The sequence below is a fragment of the Rhynchophorus ferrugineus genome, unplaced genomic scaffold (assembly GCF_030347505.1).
Source record: "Rhynchophorus ferrugineus isolate W39M unplaced genomic scaffold, kcgeb_rfMv2 rfM3, whole genome shotgun sequence".
In the NCBI taxonomy this organism is placed as follows: Eukaryota; Metazoa; Arthropoda; class Insecta; order Coleoptera; family Curculionidae; genus Rhynchophorus; species Rhynchophorus ferrugineus.
The window spans coordinates 46469755-46489593 of record NW_027472582.1 but is presented as its reverse complement, the minus strand read 5'-3'; the positions used below and the strand labels follow the sequence as shown (position 1 = coordinate 46489593).

The 19839-nt window shown below is 33.0% G+C and overlaps 2 protein-coding genes across 10 annotated transcripts in view; both read left to right on the top strand.

The window, feature by feature from the left end:
- LOC143194396 (uncharacterized protein CG43867) overlaps window positions 1–19839 on the top strand; it is a 510718-nt gene that overhangs the window by 126178 nt on the left and 364701 nt on the right. The gene's annotated exons all lie outside the window — the stretch shown is intronic.
- On the top strand, window positions 18288–19280 carry LOC143192692 (uncharacterized). The gene is made up of 2 exons (XM_076398186.1): window positions 18288–18370; window positions 18460–19280. Exons 1-2 carry the CDS (start codon window positions 18352–18354, stop codon window positions 19278–19280), a joined length of 840 nt encoding a protein of 279 aa, XP_076254301.1. The 5' UTR covers window positions 18288–18351.

Here is a 19839-nt window from a genome sequence, read left to right as displayed (position 1 = left end):
TGCATTCGGTTAAGCTATGGAATCGGATGCATGGAAAACTATTGAAGTCATAATAATACCACAACCTGGTAAAAATCTAAGTGAAGTTGAATCATACCACCCTATTTTTTGTCAGTTGTGGATAAACTCTTCGAGAAATTGGTTGTGAAACGCCTCAAACCTATTCTCGAGCAAATAAATCTGATGCCATCTCATCAGTTCAGTTTCAGAATTGTCCACTCAACAATTGACTAAGTACGTCGAATTAAAGATATATATGAAAAATCTTTATGAGATAAAGGTGTGGCATATACAGAGTATGGTATAAAGGTATTCTATATGAAATAAAATCATTTATCTCTAAGCATTTCTATCTGCTATTGAAATCTTATCTCACAACATACTCTGATCTTAAACCGATAAGGGCTGTGCCTCAAGGAAGTGTGATAGGATCAGTGCTTTATCTCCTTTACATCAGTGATCTCCCCAAAACATTATATAGCACAAATGCTACCTTTGTCGATTATATGCCAATATTAGCAGTAGCAGAGACTGTAGGGAGCTCAGCCCGGAAATTCCAATATTCCCTTTATAAAATTTCTATCTGGAGTAGGAAGTTGCTAATTAAATTGAATGAAACAACATCTACACACACTGAATTCACAAATAAGAGGAGCACGCCGCAGCGTGTCTTTATTAGCGGCATGCAAATTCCATATGCCAACATAGCAAAATATCTTGCCATCAATATCTATCATTTAGTTCAGAAAAATATACTGGTTGTTCGGCCGAGACTCTGAGCAATCAACTTACAACAAGTTTGTTGTGTATCAGCAGATATTGAAACCAGTGTGGAACTATGGTCTTCAGCTGTATGGCTGCATCAGTGGCTCTCTCTGAAGTATATTGTTTATGCGCCAAGGTATGTTCGCATTTGTGACTTAGAAATTGATGTGGTTACTGACAAAGACGAGTTATTTAATTGATAATAAAGAATACATACATATACATTTAAAAAATAATAATTAATACGTCATGGGAATAGGATTATGATTCAAATCGCATGTACCTACTATTGACGAAAAGTGTAGATTGGTTAATGTAGACAGGAATTCTATGCTTTCAATAATACTTCAATTAATACAATAATTTCTTCAATTAATGCTCATTCAATTCTTTCGTCTTCATTCAATTCAATAGTTTCTTCTTCTCCATTCTCGATAACACTCTCTCAGCCATACTTTATTCTTCTCATTTTCCAACTCTTTCCCTCCGTATTCATGCAAATTACTGTCAGAATGTCTTCTCGTTTTTTTTGGGCCGTGATTTACCAGCTGAAAAGGGTTCCTTGCTGATGTTAATTCAATTTATAAGAGAGGATTGCTCATGAAGGCGCTTTATTTTGGGAATGAGAACCTTTGCGGCATGAAGAACCGCTTTTGGGGGGATAGTTTTCGGGGTTACCTGATTGGGAATGCCTCTGACAGGGATCTGATGTGGGAATTGTTGGAGAGAGCTGAGGTTGCATGGCATTTCTTGTATAAGGAGAAAACGAACCGTATTTGTGGTGTGTCAGTTTCCTGATGAATTTGGGTATTTCTGACAAACCATGTCGCGTTCAGAGTTTGTCTGAGAAGTTTATTTACACTACCTGAAGCTTTTACACTAGTTCCGACCAGATAAACCGATACCAAGTGTTAGATCCATATAACATGACGGATCTGGTAAGCAGGTTGTAAAGCAAAACTTTAATCATCGGAGACAATTTAATTTTTCTACAGGTGAGAGGGTTAAGCACTGTGGCGACATCGTAGCCTTTGAAGATTGCTTTATTTATCTGTGATGACCATAGGAATCTACGGTCAAAGATGAGGCCGAGATATGTGGCTTTTTGTCGCCACGGGATTGAGACTTTTTCCACTCTCAGCTGGTGGGCGTAGATGTCTCTCTCTTTGTGAAAGATTATGGCCTGGGTTTTTTAGGAATTGATTTGCAACCTCCAGAAATTTAACCATTGGACTGTGGCATTTAATTGAATTTGAAGTTTTCTCTAAGCGGCATCTGCAGGACGGCAACTGGTGAAGAAAGCTGTGTCATCCGCGTATTGGGCGGTTTCCACATGTTTCTTCATTGTTATGTCTGACATGAAGAGGTTGAATAACGCTGGGGCTAATGGGGAACCTTGGGGAACTCTGGTTTGACTGATTTAGGACTGGAGAATGTATACCTATCTTTCTTTCCGTATTCATTCAAATTACTGTCAGACTATGTTCTCGTTGTGGATGCACAGTGTATTATCGCTGAAGCTCCTTCCTCGGGTTCTTGGTGGTGGTCGACAAAGTTGGTCCAAGAAACCCTTTTCTGTACCCCGATTAGCTGAAAATAGCTGGGTGGGAAACCCTCTTTCAACTAAAAACCTCTCACGCTGATAAAACATGTGCGTTTCGGACTCGGTCTTCTTGATATTTATGGTTAGGCGCCATAAAGAGTCCTCTACCAGGTCTAACATCCAACACGTTTCGTCTAGCCTCGGTATCTGAACCCTCGCTATCCGAAACACTCGACAACGAGCTGATGGGAATCATCCTGTTCTGTTTACTTGGTATCTTTTTGCTTGTCTATATTTACCTAAACCTTCATATCATGCGTATGTTTGAACAAGTGATTCAGGGGGAAATAGCTTAGTTATAGTTGTTTTTTAGTAGGTTACGTCTGATTAAAGTTAATTATTAATTGTTATTAGTTGTTTACTTATGCTGTGATTTGTTTTGAAGCTACACTGTTTTGTTTCTTCGTTATTGAACGTGAACTTATTCTATTCATATGGTGCGTATCGTAACATTTAGTAATTGGGGTCGTTGATAAATAGTTTGTCGATAAGTTTATTTTCTTTAATATATTCACCTTGTATCATATAGAGGCTGTTTATTATAGTTGTTTTATATTGACTGTGATATATATTTAAATATTGACATTTGACATTTTCCGTAATAATATTATATATATAAAATAATGTATTCTTATTAGTGTTGGGAACAATCGACTGAAATTGACTATCGACTGTTTAGTAATTGACTACTTTTTACTATCGACTGTTTCAGTCGTTTACTTTTAGTTACTATTTTCGGTTCTACTAGTTCATTCGACTGATTTTTAACGTTCTGCCTTGTCGTCCTAGCTGCGATCTTGAAAGTAATGCGCCAAATTTATGCTTATATAGATTTACATGTAATATATGTGCCTTTATGTTTTTTTTTTGTAGTTTGCTTGTGAATCACTATATATTGTAAATTAATATAGCAGCATTTTAGAACGCTAGTTTTCGAGGGAAAAATTGTAAATAATAAATAGTAAGATACTATTGACTGGCATAATATGTAATACTTTGGGCTGGTATAATAGGTAATACGTTTTTGATAAAATTTCATGACTTTTGTCCAACCTTTTTGTTTGTTAAAACTTTTTCTTAAAATCTTGAAAACTAAAATTAGGTTCCAAAGGTTTCAGAAATTGCATGGATTCCAAAATATTTGAAGAATTTTTTCAGTAGCATTTGTTAAATTTAAAAATATTAACGGTAAAGAGGTGAATAAACTATATTAAATATTTGTGATAAATACATTTTCTGATAGGAAAACTCTACATTACTATTCAACAATTTATTATGATGCCTATTAAGAAGACAACCACAGTTTTTATTTGTTGACGAATGGACTATCTTAACAGAATGTGTTCAGCTTTTAAAGCCCATTGAAATAGTAACCACCGAGTTATCTGGTGAAAGATATCCCTCGATTTCTTTAATTATACTGTTAATAAGAGGACTGCAACATTCCATCAAATCCAGGATTTTAACAAGTGAATGGGGAAAAAAATTACAAAATTTTCTATTAGATGTCATCAATAAAAGACTGGCAGTTTTAGAAATGAACACGATATGCGGGACATCCACATTCCTAGACCCTAGATTTAAAAAAGCAGGATTTGGTACTGCAAATAATGCTAAGGCGATACAAAAAGTTATCACAAAAGAGGTATCTTTCATTTTAACTTAAAAAAAATACTTCCACAACTCGAAATTCAAGATACAACTACTGACCAAGAAAGTATTGACATCTGGAGATATTTTGATAGAAATGGCTAGAATGAAAGAAGTAATTACTCCAAGCACTGCAGCAACAAATTACAGATTAAGCAGTATTTGGATATGCCATTTTTAGGGCGTTTAGAAAGCCCACTGGTTTTTTGGCAAACCCATAAAATGACACTACCTGAATTATATCAGTTATAATATAATAATAAAATATTCCCCTCTACCCGCAATATCTGACCCTTGGTGCGAGTTTTATCAAAATCTAATCAAAAACAGTAATTGAAAAATATTTCCGTTCAAAAATAATTTAAAAAATTATTTAAAAAGGGTCTGGTAGTTGTTGTACATTTACATTTTATTTAGTAGTTATTGTTCTTGAACATCTTTAGTTTTTAGGTTTTATTTAAGCTGTATTTTACTATTTATATTTATTATAATATGTTATTTAAAAATAGCAAAGGCAATGAACTGCATAAAGCAGCTGCTGAACTAAGATGTAGTTACATGTTAACTGGAAGACCAACATATTGGTCCACTGACCAACTATATAAAGATGAAGTCAGTGATTCTGACGTTGGGCGCAAATATAATAAGACAAGAAAGAAACACAACGTTAACAAACAAGAGAACAGACCGGGAAGAATTTGCTGAAGAATTGAACAAACGAATTCAACTAAATGTACCCCTCAAGATTGTCAACTGAACAATTATATTTTGAAGCAGAGAAATTCCTAGTTGATATTCAACAAGCTGCTTGGAATAATACTCTACTTAGAAATTAAGAGTAGAACTAAAGGAATTAATTATCCAAAAGAAGTGAAGGAAAAGCTGAAAAACGTAAATTACAAAAAAAGTGGCAACAAGACAGAACACCTGAAAATAAAAATATTTTAAACAATATAACCCAAAGACTGAAAAGGGAAATACCAGAAATTAAAAACAAAACCATAAATGACTATCTCAGAAATTTAACAAATGATAAAGAAACTGATCACTCACTCTGGAAAGTTACAAAATATTTAAAGCGCTCATGTCTACACAGTTCACCTATAAGAGACTTATGTGGGAATTGGGCACGTGACAATCACAAAAAAGCAGAAGCATTTGCTCAATATCTAGGAAAAAAATTTCAAACCAAACGAAACTAATATTGAACATAACTTGTCGGACATAGAAGCTGAAAATTCGATGATTGAATTAGTCACGCCGAAGGAATTAACCAAAGTTATTAAAACCTACATTAGCTCCAGGAAATCACCAGGCTACGGTTTAATAACAGTAGAATTACTGCAAAAACTACCAAGAAAGGGAATTTTAAAACTCACCAACTTGATCAATACAGCATTTAGATTAAAATATGTACCAGATATTTGGATGATGGCGGAAATTATAATGATCCCAAAACCAGGGAAGTCACCAAACGAAATAAGAGCCTATAGACCTATATCACTGCTGCCAGTAATATCTAGGGTTTTTGAAAAACTCCTGTTGAAAAGAATAAAACCGATCATAGAGAGAAAAAACCTAATACCAACATACCAGTTTGGGTTTATTAACAAGCACTCAACAATTGACCAGGTCCACAGAGTAACAGATGTTATTGAAAAAGCCTACAAAGGTAAAAAAGTATGCTCAGCTATATTTTTAGATATAGCATAAACCTTCGATAAGGTTTGGCATGAAGGCATTATTCATAAACTACAGAAAATGTTACCAAAACAACACACCGAGCTATTAAAGTCATATATTACAACCAGAATGTTTAGAGTCAAACAAGAAGAAGCTTACTCAACAATAAAAGAAGCTAAAGCAGGTGTACCATAAGGAAGTGTACTGGGACCAATGCTTTATCTACACTTGTGATATACCACAAATGGAAAATATTACGATGGCTACATGTGCTGATGATACTGTGATTATAGCTGTCGGATACAATAGTGAAGAAGCCTCACGAAAAACAGGCAAGTGACAATATAAATAATTTTACACAAGCTTGGAAAATAAGAGTTAATGAAAGTAAATCTGTACATGTACAGTTAACCTATAAACAGATCGTATAAGCACCAATAACATTAAATAACACTATTATTACATATAGCAATAACTCTAAATATCTCGGAATGAATCTCAATGCAAACCTTCGCTGGAAGGAACATATAAAGAAGAAAAGAAAAGAACTGGAATTGAAATATAGGAAAATGTACTGGCTAATTGGAAGAAAATCACAATTAACAGTACATAATAAATTGCTGTTATATAGGCAAATACTAAAACCTATATGGACATACGGAGTTCAATTATGGAGATGCCAATTTTTCAGAACAGAGTCCTGATAGGTACTGTGGGTGCACCCAAATACTATAGAACTGATTAGAATCACAGTCAGAATTAGAATCACTTCAGATAACCACAGTCAGTCAAGAAATCAGGAGAATTGCAAGGGGGCATGAGGAAAGACCCCATTCTCATACGAATATTGAAATATTGCAACTATTGGATACCACCAGAACAGGACACAGACTCAAAACAATCAAACCATCTTATCTTATGTAGTGTGGCGTAGATGCATATATTTAAAAAATTCAGCAGTGACATGTATAAACGTTATTTCACCATAGATTGAGATGGGGTCGATAGGTCCTCCTAGTTATATATCTAGATATAAGTTATCATAAAGACAAATTGTAGATTAGACAGAAACGACTAGTAACAATATATTAATTAAATAATAATAAAAAAAGTTAAAAATAGCAATTAATATATTAAAACGCGCTAAAACATTTGTGGTGTTATTATTCCATTCCTTTTTACACATCCACAGAACATTTAGTATAAAAGCAATCTTACTTCCTTTAAAATTATATTATTTATTACATGTTAATAGAAATTTTTTCCTTTTCTTTTTTTAAAGTTAGCACATGAATGAATATGCATCTCTGTCTCGCTTATACTACCATTGGTGAATATAAACACATTTAAAATTAACTGCTCCAAGCATTTATCTCCGTCTTTTCCTATCTCACATTTTATACAGACAAGAATTCCTACATCTTCGTCTGACATCACGAATAAAAAAAAACAGTCGAACCAAAAACATTTGACTGAAAATAGTAGTATATCATCATGAACAGTAATAGTATATTTTTTACGTTGAAACATGTGAATTCTGTTTTCGATAGTATTTACAAACAACTTATATACAAATTAAAATTTACCTTGAAATCGATCTTAAAATAGCTTAGAATAGTCGCTATTTTTTTGACTATCGACTGTTTCGACTGTTTTGCGATTATTGACTGTTTCAGTCGATAGTTCGCAACGCTAATTCTTATATATTTTACTAACAAATTAAAATTTACCTTGAAGTCGAGCTTAAAATAGCGACTGAAAATAGTAATTACTATTTTCAGTCCCTATTTTTTTGCCTATCGACTGTTTCGGCTGTTTTGCGACTATCTACTGTTTCAGTCGATAGTTCCCATTGCTAATTCTTATGTATTTTACTAACGAATTAAAATTGACCTTGAAATCGATCTTAAAGTAGCTTAAAATAGTGGCCGAAAATTGTAATTACTATTTTCAGTCGCTATTTTTTGACTATCGACTGTTTCGACAGTTTTGCGACTATCGACTGTTTCAGTCGATAGTTCCCAACGCTAATTCTTCTATATTTTACTAACAAAATAAAATTTACCTTGAAATCGAGCTTAAAATAGCTTAAAATAGCGACTGAAAATAGTAATTACTATTTCTATTTCGCTATTTCTTTGACTATCGACTATTTCGACTATTTTGCGATTCAGTAATACTAGTTCTTATGTATTTTACTAACTGGGTGTCCCAAAAATTGCCTTAGATTAGGGGTGCTAAATAATTGATAACAAAAATAGTTAGATATGTGACAGTTTCTCGAAAAATATCTCAAAAATGATGAAATATTTGCATTCGAAATCGTTCTGAGTAAGTGAGCTCCTTTTCACCTTCGTTAATAGTAAAAATTGCCGCAATTGAAAACGCTAGGCTAGTTAACGGTGACTATTACTAGTGCCTGATATCCTGACATAACTCAGATTTTTTTATCTAAATGAGATGATATGGATGTGGACGACATGTAGTTTCAACAAGGCGATATTATATGCCATACAGTGTATCAAACATCGTTGTGTATAATTTCTTTCTTTTTAGGAGATTATTATTTTAAGTTGATATATTTTATCATAATATTATACTACCTTATTATATATAAACTATTATCTATTATATTATACATAATCATACTAAGAAGTACATATCCATCTGTGTATTGAATCATGAGATACAGTGCTGTATTATTAGTTATATCATTTATATCAAAATTGTTATAAAAAAATTCGACTTGAAAATTTGGTAGTAAAATTGTTTATTATAATGACATAGTTGCCTTGTTTTTCCTTTAAATAATTCATGTAGGGTATATTTAAGCTCGATTTCAAGGTAAATTTTAATTTGTAAATAAGTTGTTTGTAAATACTATCGAAAACATAATTCACATGTTTCAACATAAAAAATGATATTGAGTACAACGAACTGAAAAAGAAGGAACGTACGTACGGTGTTGTACCATCCGGAACCAGAAAATAAACATACTGTTAAACAGTTAATATTCTTTATATATTTTTACATTCGTAGCAAACAATGCTAATCTGGTCAAAAAAAATCAAGTATTCAATCGTAAATAAAGCTTAGATACATTGTGTAATAGTAAGTAATATTTATACATAAAAGTTTTCATTTGTGTAAAGATAAAACATTCTTCTAGTCTAAAATATTTTATTTTAACACAAGGATATGCTCGTATTTAGCCTAAAGTAAGTTTTGTAGTAAAAGTTTTGGTAGCCACCTCAAAAGAGAAAATTGTAAGGAAATCTCACCCTACAGCTGTGATTTAATCAATCAGTACAACAAAATGGTTTTTCGTTTTTGTGCGTGATGAATCTAATCCAAACGACAATATCGGTTTTCTGACTCAGTTTGTCTTTGATCTTCGAAAAAACTATGAAATGCCTTTGGTAAACTTCGGTATGTTCAAATGTCAATAATTCACGACAGAGCTACTTCAGTTCAGATTTTACAGGCTTCCCAAATTCCAGGATATTAAGTTATGGACTTTTTCTACAACTTCAGAATTTCAAATTCGATTATCAAGAGTTGATTAATCTAAAGTATATCAATTTCAGTCTGGTTTTGGATCCTGAACCTACAATGTTTCGAATCAATTTCTACTAAGCTATATGTATATCTGTAACTTTAGATTTCGCAAAAAGTCTATGGAATATTTTATGAAGTTCGAATATTCTTGAAATCGAATAGACCCTGACATATATGATGGCCGTATAAGCTGAAATACAGGCTTCTGTCGTATGTTTTGTGTGCTTTGCTTGTAAGAAGTGGCTGTTCATAGACCTCAAGTGAATGATTCAAGGAAGTTCTGGCTTAAGTAAAAATGTTGTTGCTGGATCGTCGCCTATGCACATAGTTCTACGAGAAAAGTATACAAAACTAGAGGAAGATAAATATCAAAAGAGTTTATTGAGTAATGAATTGTTATATTAAATTATTTGAAAACCAGGCTTCTATTAAGATTTCCTCTGGTCTTTTATTTGTTCTTTCCATTTTCTTCTAACATTAAACTAACACATTAAAACAGTGGATTTTGAAATAGTCTTGGTATCCTGTTTTTAAATAAAACAAATATTTTTTGTTTTATATCTGTTTCTGTTTTTTTTTACATATTCGTAAACGTATTGGTATAATTCTCTTGGGTCAAACAATTTTACCTAGACATTTACGTGCCTGTAATAATACTTTATAAATGCTGACTGATGTAGCAATAATAAAAACAACGAAATCCATTCGCTTAAATGTGCTTGACACGACACATCTAAAAAAGCCGTAAATGTAGCGAAGAGTACCAATAATTAGATGTTCCATAAATTGACCAACACACGCAAAGGAAAGCGGGAGACACAATAATAATGTGATGTTTGTTTTCTGTTTAGTGTTTTCAACGAGGTTATTTTATGGTACAATTAAGTTGGCAACAACTAAGTTTTACGAAATGATTATTTAATTATAAATAATTTTTGATTAGCTTCTACTCAATTATTTCATACCTCTGTCCTGCTTGTTTAAGATGTTTGATGATAAGATGTTTTACTCCCATGTTTCAATTTAAAAATCTTTTATTTGATTTTTTGAGTCAGAATTTTGTGAGGAATCGTTTATTATGCATTTGATGAATCTGCCCCAAACACTACAATTAACTTTTTTTCTAAATACGCTCTTCAGTTTTAGATTCATTACTGCTGGTTATTAATTGAGTTGGCTCTAAGAGCTAAGATATTCTGTAACAGTATAAAGTGAGCGGGCAGTAATTAAACTTAAACATTGGTATTTAGAAACATAATTAAGAACGCAGTGCTTCAGATAGAACATCTCGTTTTTATCGTCGTCCAAAGTTTTGTCTTACCTTTAAAGTCGAATAATTTTGTTATTTTGGAAAGAAAATTGGATTCTCTTAAATATAAAATATCTTAAAATAATCTAATAAAAATATCTTATAAAAAATCTTATATATATATATAGGTTATATATATATATATATGTTATATATATATATATATATATATATATATATATATATATATATAACTGATAAAATGAATATATATATCTTATATATAAAAATGAATCGCAAAATATGTTCCTAAGCGCATAACTCAACAACGCCTGGACCAATTTGGCCAAATCTTTTTTTAAAATGTTCGTTGAAGTTCAGGGATGGTTTTTACGGCGAGAAAAATTAGAATTATTGCTGGAAAAACCCTAAAAATAGCCCTTTTTGTTTGAATTTGTTTCGTGTATCAGTTGACAATTCATCTGTCATCTGTCAAAAGTCATCTGTAACAGACAACTTTTTTTTTTTAAATTTGATATGACTTGAACTCAAATCCTTTTAATCCGTACGAATTGTTTTATTTATTTAAAATTTTTTATTTGTTTAAAATTTAATTCAAATTTTAAATAAACAAAACAATTCGTAAATTTAAAAAAAAAAGTTGTCTGTTACAGATGACTTTTGACAGATGACAGATGAATTGTCAAGTGATACACGAAACAAATTCGTATATCGTGTTTTGTGCAGAGTGTTTAGTTAGTTAGTGTTTGTTTAGTTCGTGATTAGTGAAAAAATAATTTATATTTGATATGCCTCCTATAAGACGAAGCAATTTAGGTAGAAGAACCAGAAATGCTATAAACCAAGCTAATTACCGATCTAATCGTACTGCACAAGAACGTGACGACGGAAATGAACGTGAAAGAATTCGGATATCACAAACGCGTGAAGCGCGAGCGCGACATTCAACTAATAATCGCGCAAGTTTGAATCCAGCTGCTTTCAGTTACGATGTGTCAATTGACTACAGTAACTACCAATGTGTTGTTATTGGTTCTATGAACTTGGTTTGCTCACACTGTAAGGCATTAAAATACAAAAACGATGCCAATGGATTGTGTTGCGCAAATGGTAAAGTGAAATTGATACAATTGGATCCACCACCAGAACCATTGTACTCATTGGTTTCAGGAATAGGAACAGATTCTATACACTTTTTGACACATATTCAACAATATAACAATTGCTTTCAAATGACTTCATTTGGGGCAACAAATGCAGTTCGGGAAAATTTTATGCCAACTTTCAAGGTATGTATTATAGCAGTTACTCATAATTATTTTAGCGAACAAAATTTTCTGTCACCAAAGTTAAGATGTGTTACTAATCTTCAATTTCTTAATCATTACGAAATATATCACTTAGTCATCATATTATATGGTGATTCAGTTTCAGTGACACTTTTATTATATTTTATATTTGATAGATATTAGTTAAAACTAAATATATACTTTTTAAGATCAAATATTATTTAAGTTTGATCACTGACAATCCATTAATTTATACCACACCATAATATTTTTTTTATTTACAGATACAAGGGCAAATATATCACAGAGCAGGTTCACTGTTACCAGTGTCAGATAGCGACAACAAATTCCTGCAAATTTATTTTATGGGCAATTCACCACAAGAAATTGATCTGCGTTGTGCACATAACAATTTAGTAAAGAGGTCTATTGTAGAACAATTACAAACTTTATTTCATCAACACAATCAATTGATTATATTGTTTAAAACTGCCCTGGATCTGATGCCATCCGATAATCACAAAATTGTAATCAGAGCTGATAAAACACCTGCAGGTCAACATACAAGACGTTTTAATGCACCAACTATTGATGAAGTTGCTATCGTTGTAGTTGGAGAAAACTTGGAATCCCGTGATATTGTTTTACATCGTCGGAATTTTCAATTACAACCTATAAAGGAAACACACCGCTCATATGATGCACTGCAATATCCCATTATATTTTGGCAAGGTGAAGATGGCTACGATTTATCAATAAAAATGATAAATCCCATTACAGGTAACTAAAATATTAGTTTAGCTATGGCGATAATATCTCAGTCACTATATTATGTATTTGAATTTTATTAAAACAAAATCTGTTTACAGGTTCTGAAACCAACAAAAAAGTCAGTTCAATGAACTATTATTCATACCGCCTAATGATTCGGGAAAATGCAGATAATCACATATTGAAACGGAGAGATTAACATTCATCAGGTTGAATCAAACCAAACTCCGATCTGAAGAGTATATTCACCTTCGAGATGCGATTAATACTGATGGAAATGCACAGAATGTCGGTCGGATGACTATTCTTCCAGCAACATACATCGGAAGCCCTCGGCATATGCACGAATATGCTCAAGATGCCATGTCGTATGTTCGTCATTATGGTACAGCAGATTTGTTCATCACATTTACATTTAATCCGCAATGGATAGAAATTAAGCAGGAGTTATTACCTGGGAAATCATCCATTGATCGTCATGATATTACAGCCAGAGTCTTTAGACAAAAGTTGAAATCTTTAATGAATTTCATCGTAAAACATAATGTGTTTGGTGAGACACGCTGCTGGATGTATTCTGTGGAGTGGCAGAAACGAGGATTGCCACATGCACACATTTTGATTTGGTTGGTTGAAAAGATAAGGCCAAATGAAGTTGATGCAGTGATATCAGCTGAAATCCCTAATGTACAAGTAGATCCTGGATTGCATGAGGTAGTTATCAAAAACATGATACATGGTCCCTGTGGAACTCTTAATCAAAATTCACCGTGTATGATGGATGGTAAATGTTCAAAACGATATCCACGGACATTAATATCGGAAACAATTACTGGTAATGACGGTTATCCATTGTATCGTCGCAGATCGACAGGAGACAATGGAACATCAACAATTGTCAAATTAAATCAACAAGATATTGAAATAGATAATCGTTGGATTGTTCCATATTCACCCATTTTATCAAAGACATTCAAAGCACACATCAACGTTGAATCTTGCCATTCAGTGAAATCGATTAAATACATTTGCAAATATGTAACCAAAGGGAGTGATATGGCTGTGATTGGAATTGGTGCAGAGAATTCTAATGATGAAGTTACCCAATACCAAATGGGCCGCTATGTCAGTAGTAATGAAGCAGTTTGGCGAATATTTTCTTTTCCTATTCATGAGAGACACCCTTCTGTTGTTCACTTAGCTGTGCATTTAGAAAATGGACAAAGAGTGTATTTTACAGCACAGAACGCAGTACAAAGAGCTGCTCAGCCACCATCTACTACATTAACCAGTTTTTTTGAGACATGCCAAAACGATGATTTCGCACAAACATTGCTATATTCTGAAATGCCAAAATATTATACCTGGAATCAATCCTCAAGGAGATTTATACGACGGAAACAAGGAAAACCAGTTCCAGGATATACAGATGTATATTCCACCGATGCGATTGGCCGGATTTATTCAGTACATCCAAGCAATGATGAATGTTTTTATTTACGACTGCTATTAGTCAATGTACGTGGCCCAACATCATTCCAACAGTTACGAACTGTTGATGGTGAATTGTGTGGATCCTACAGAGAAGCCTGTCAACGTTTGCAATTGCTTGAAAATGACGCTCATTGGGATCAAACTCTCAATGATGCTGTAATATCATCACACACTCATCAAATACGAACATTGTTTTCTATAATCATATCTACATGCTTCCCATCAAACCCAATTGATTTGTGGATGAAGTACAAAGATTATATATGTGATGATATTTTGTATCAAATACGGAATAGAATGGGAAATCCAAATATACAAATCAGTGAAGAAATTTACAATGAAGCATTGATTTCAATTGAGGACATGTGCTTGATAATGTCAAACAAACTATTAATTCAATTAGGCCTGACCGCGCCCAATCGTCCAATGCATGACGCTTTTAACCAAGAGTTGCATCGAGAAAGACTGTATGATCTCAACGCTTTGAAAGAATAAATTCAAACAAATCTTCCACTGCTAAATGAACAACAGAAGTATGTATTTGAAACTCTTATGAAAGTAACAAATGATGAAACTGGAGGGATTTATTTCTTAGATGCACCTGGTGGTACAGGAAAAACTTTTTTTATTTCATTAATATTAGCAACAATTCGCTCACAAAATAAAATTGCACTTGCACTCGCTTCGTCGGGAATCGCAGCAACTTTGCTTGAAGGTGGTCGAACAGCCCATTCAGCACTAAAATTGCCATTAAATATGCAAAGCAATGAAACTCCAACCTGCAACGTTTCGAAGAACTCTGCAATGGCAAAGGTTTTGCAGCAATGTAAATTGATTGTTTGGGATGAATGCACGATGGCACATAAAAAATCTTTGGAGGCTTTAGACAGAACCTTAAAAGATCTACGTAGCAATAATAACCGATTTGGTGGTGCAATGATTTTATTAGCAGGAGATTTTCGTCAAACATTGCCAGTGATTCCACGATCAACGCCAGCTGATGAACTCAATGCATGTCTAAAGTCCTCCAATTTGTGGAAACATGTTAAAGTACTTCATTTAAGCAAGAATATGCGTGTCGAGTTGCAAAATGACCAATCTGGAAACATATTCTCTAAACAACTCATTGACATTGGTAATGGCAAATTTCCTATAGACATGTTGACGGCTTGCTTTTGCTATGACTATAAACAAGTCCCAGGGGCAATCATTAAGTGTTTGTGGTATTAATCTAGAAAACCCATGTTTCTCACATGGTCAATTGTATGTTGCCTGTTCCCGTGTTGGAAAACCATCAGATTTGTTTATCTATGCGCCAGGTAATCAAACAAAAAACATCGTATACCACAAAGCAATATAATGATAATAATAATAATAATTATGATTCACATGATTAACAATAAAGCGATTACTTACTTTTCAATCCTTATATATGTTTTATTTAATTATTTTTTATTCACAACGCCCTATCACCAGGGTGATGGTTCTGTTCAGGAGAATTTTTTAAAATACGTAGGCACAAAAACTGCCACATTACAAATCTTTTTGACAGGACGAAGTCTGTCGGGTCAGCTAGTATATATATATATATATATATATATATATATATATATATATATTCATTTTATCAGTTATTTTTAGTAGAGTAGAGAATGTCTACAGCTTTGCCAATTTGATTTATTGCTAATACTTCATGATTCTTTCTATTTTTAGTTGCAAATTTGACATGAAGATTAAGGAGTGTTTTCAAAGAACTATATCAACTGTTATTAGATTGCATTAAAGTGTAATGTAATATATTTAATATTATAAAGCTATCAATTGCACAATGATTGCGCTTCTATATAGACTCGTTAGTAATCCAATTCAGTCATTTTATTAGTTTGGATTGGTTTTTTGAGTGATTACCTAATTACCTAAACACTCTAAATCCATACTGGGCTATCTACTAAGTTCGGAGAGCACTGTTAATAATTTAAGAACAAAACTAATATTTCGACAATATATAATATATAATACAAGTATTATACAAGTATATATTACTTACCATAATAATGTATGGCAAATATAGGTAGATAAAAGATTAATATTTGCAGTAAAATTTCGATATCCAGATGATAATAAACATTAGTATAGAGCTGTTTAATAAGTTTGACGAATATAAAACAGATAAAACAGTATAATGTGAATATAAACAAATTGGATAAATGTATTTAACTTGTATTATATATATATATATATATATATATATATATATATATATATATATATATATATTTATCTTATATATAAAAATGAATCGCAAAATGTGTTGGTAAGCGCATAACTCAACAACGCTTGGACCAATTTGGCCAAATCTTTTTTTAAAATGTTCGTTGAAGTTCAAGGATGGTTTTTACGGCGAGAAAAATTAGAATTATTGCTGGAAAAACCCTAAAAATAGCCCTTTTCTTTTTCCCATACAAATGATTTGTAACTAAAACGTAGTCAATTTGAGCTTTATTGCTATGGTATAAAGTTCATATTAAATTACAAGCACTCACTGTTGTCTAAGCAATGTAGGTGTGTTCCTAACGTCAAAGATCATATCTATCAAAACAATGTGCGTGTGTGCGTTGGAGCACAGAATACATAGTTGGAGGAGTTTAATGTCGCGTTCCGAAACTTGCGTTTCTTTTGTATTAGTTTCGGCACGCGAGATAAAATGCATCAGTTTCCACGTCATTACATCAGTCAAACAAAAATCGCGTTACCAACAGTGTTTTATTATTTTTAATATCCAAATTTTAAATAAATAAAACAATTCGTACGGCTTAAAAGGATTTGAGTTCAAGTCATATCAAATTTAAAAAAAAAAGTTGTCTGTTACAGATGACTTTTGACAGATGACAGATGAATTGTCAACTGATACACGAAACAAATTCGTATATCGTGTTTTGTGCAGAGTGTTTAGTTAGTTAGTGTTTGTTTAGTTCGTGATTAGTGAAAAAATAATTTATATTTGATATGCCTCCTATAAGACGAAGCAATTTAGGTAGAAGAACCAGAAATGCTATAAACCAAGCTAATTACCGATCTAATCGTACTGCACAAGAACGTGACGAGGGAAATGAACGTGAAAGAATTCGGATATCACAAACGCGTGAAGCGCGTGCGCGACATTCAACTAATAATCGCGCAAGTTTGAATCGAGCTGCTTTCAGTTACGATGTGTCAATTGACTACAGTAACTACCAATGTGTTGTTATTGGTTCTATGAACTTGGTTTGCTCACACTGTAAGGCATTAAAATACAAAAACGAAGCCAATGGATTGTGTTGCGCAAATGGTAAAGTGAAATTGATACCATTGGATCCACCACCAGAACCATTGTACTCATTGGTTTCAGGAATAGGAACAGATTCTATACACTTTTTGACACATATCCAACAATATAACAATTGCTTTCGAATGACTTCATTTGGGGCAACAAATGCAGTTCGGGAAAATTTTATGCCAACTTTCAAGGTATGTATTATAGCAGTTACTCATAATTATTTTAGCGAACAAAATTTTCTGTCACCAAAGTTAAGATGTGTTACTAATCTTCAATTTCTTAATCATTACGAAATATATCACTTAGTCATCATATTATATGGTGATTCAGTTTCAGTGACACTTTTATTATATTTTATATTTGATAGATATTAGTTAAAACTAAATATATACTTTTTAAGATCAAATATTATTTAAGTTTGATCACTGACAATCCATTAATTTATACCACACCATAATATTTTTTTTATTTACAGATACAAGGGCAAATATATCACAGAGCAGGTTCACTGTTACCAGTGTCAGATAGCGACAACAAATTCCTGCAAATTTATTTTATGGGCAATTCACCACAAGAAATTGATCTGCGTTGTGCACATAACAATTTAGTAAAGAGGTCTATTGTAGAACAATTACAAACTTTATTTCATCAACACAATCAATTGATTATATTGTTTAAAACTGCCCTGGATCTGATGCCATCCGATAATCACAAAATTGTAATCAGAGCTGATAAAACACCTGCAGGTCAACATACAAGACGTTTTAATGCACCAACTATTGATGAAGTTGCTATCGTTGTAGTTGGAGAAAATTTGGAATCCCGTGATATTGTTTTACATCGTCGGAATGATCAATTACAACGTATAAAGGAAACACACCGCTCATATGATGCACTGCAATATCCCATTATATTTTGGCAAGGTGAAGATGGCTACGATTTATCAATAAAAATGATAAATCCCATTACAGGTAACTAAAATATTAGTTTAGCTATGGCGATAATATCTCAGTCACTATATTATGTATTTGAATGTTATTAAAACAAAATCTGTTTACAGGTTCTGAAACCAACAAAAAAGTCAGTTCAATGAACTATTATTCATACCGCCTAATGATTCGGGAAAATGAAGATAATCACATATTGAAATGTCGGCGATTATATCACAAATATGTTGTTGACATGTATGTTAAAATTGAAACGGAGAGATTAACATTCATCAGGTTGAATCAAACCAAACTCCGATCTGAAGAGTATATTCACCTTCGAGATGCGATTAATACTGATGGAAATGCACAGAACGTCGGTCGGATGACTATTCTTCCAGCAACATACATCGGAAGCCCTCGGCATATGCACGAATATGCTCAAGATGCCATGTCGTATGTTCGTCATTATGGTACAGCAGATTTGTTCATCACATTTACATGCAATCCGCAATGGATAGAAATTAAGCAGGAGTTATTCCTTGGGCAATCACCCATTGATCGTCATGATATTACAGCCAGAGTCTTTAGACAAAAGTTGAAATCTTTAATGAATTTCATCGTAAAACATAATGTGTTTGGTGAGACACGCTGCTGGATGTATTCTGTGGAGTGGCAGAAACGAGGATTGCCACATGCACACATTTTGATTTGGTTGGTTGAAAAGATAAGGCCAAATGAAGTTGATGCAGTGATATCAGCTGAAATCCCTAATGTACAAGTAGATCCTGGATTGCATGAGGTAGTTATCAAAAACATGATACATGGTCCCTGTGGAACTCTTAATCAAAATTCACCGTGTATGATGGATGGTAAATGTTCAAAACGATATCCACGGACATTAATATCGGAAACAATTACTGGTAATGACGGTTATCCATTGTATCGTCGCTGATCGACAGGAGACAATGGAACATCAACAATTGTCAAATTAAATCAACAAGATATTGAAATAGATAATCGTTGGATTGTTCCATATTCACCCATTTTATCAAAGACATTCAAAGCACACATCAACGTTGAATCTTGCCATTCAGTGAAATCGATTAAATACATTTGCAAATATGTAACCAAAGGGAGTGATATGGCTATGATTGGAATTGGTGCAGAGAATTCTAATGATGAAGTTACCCAATACCAAATGGGCCGCTATGTCAGTAGTAATGAAGCAGTTTGGCGAATATTTTCTTTTCCTATTCATGAGAGACACCCTTCTGTTGTTCACTTAGCTGTGCATTTAGAAAATGGACAAAGAGTGTATTTTACAGCACAGAACGCAGTACAAAAAGCTGCTCAGCCACCATCTACTACATTAACCAGTTTTTTTGAGACATGCCAAAACGATGATTTCGCACAAACATTGCTATATTCTGAAATGCCAAAATATTATACCTGGAATCAATCCTCAAGGAGATTTATACGACGGAAACAAGGAAAACCAGTTCCAGGATATA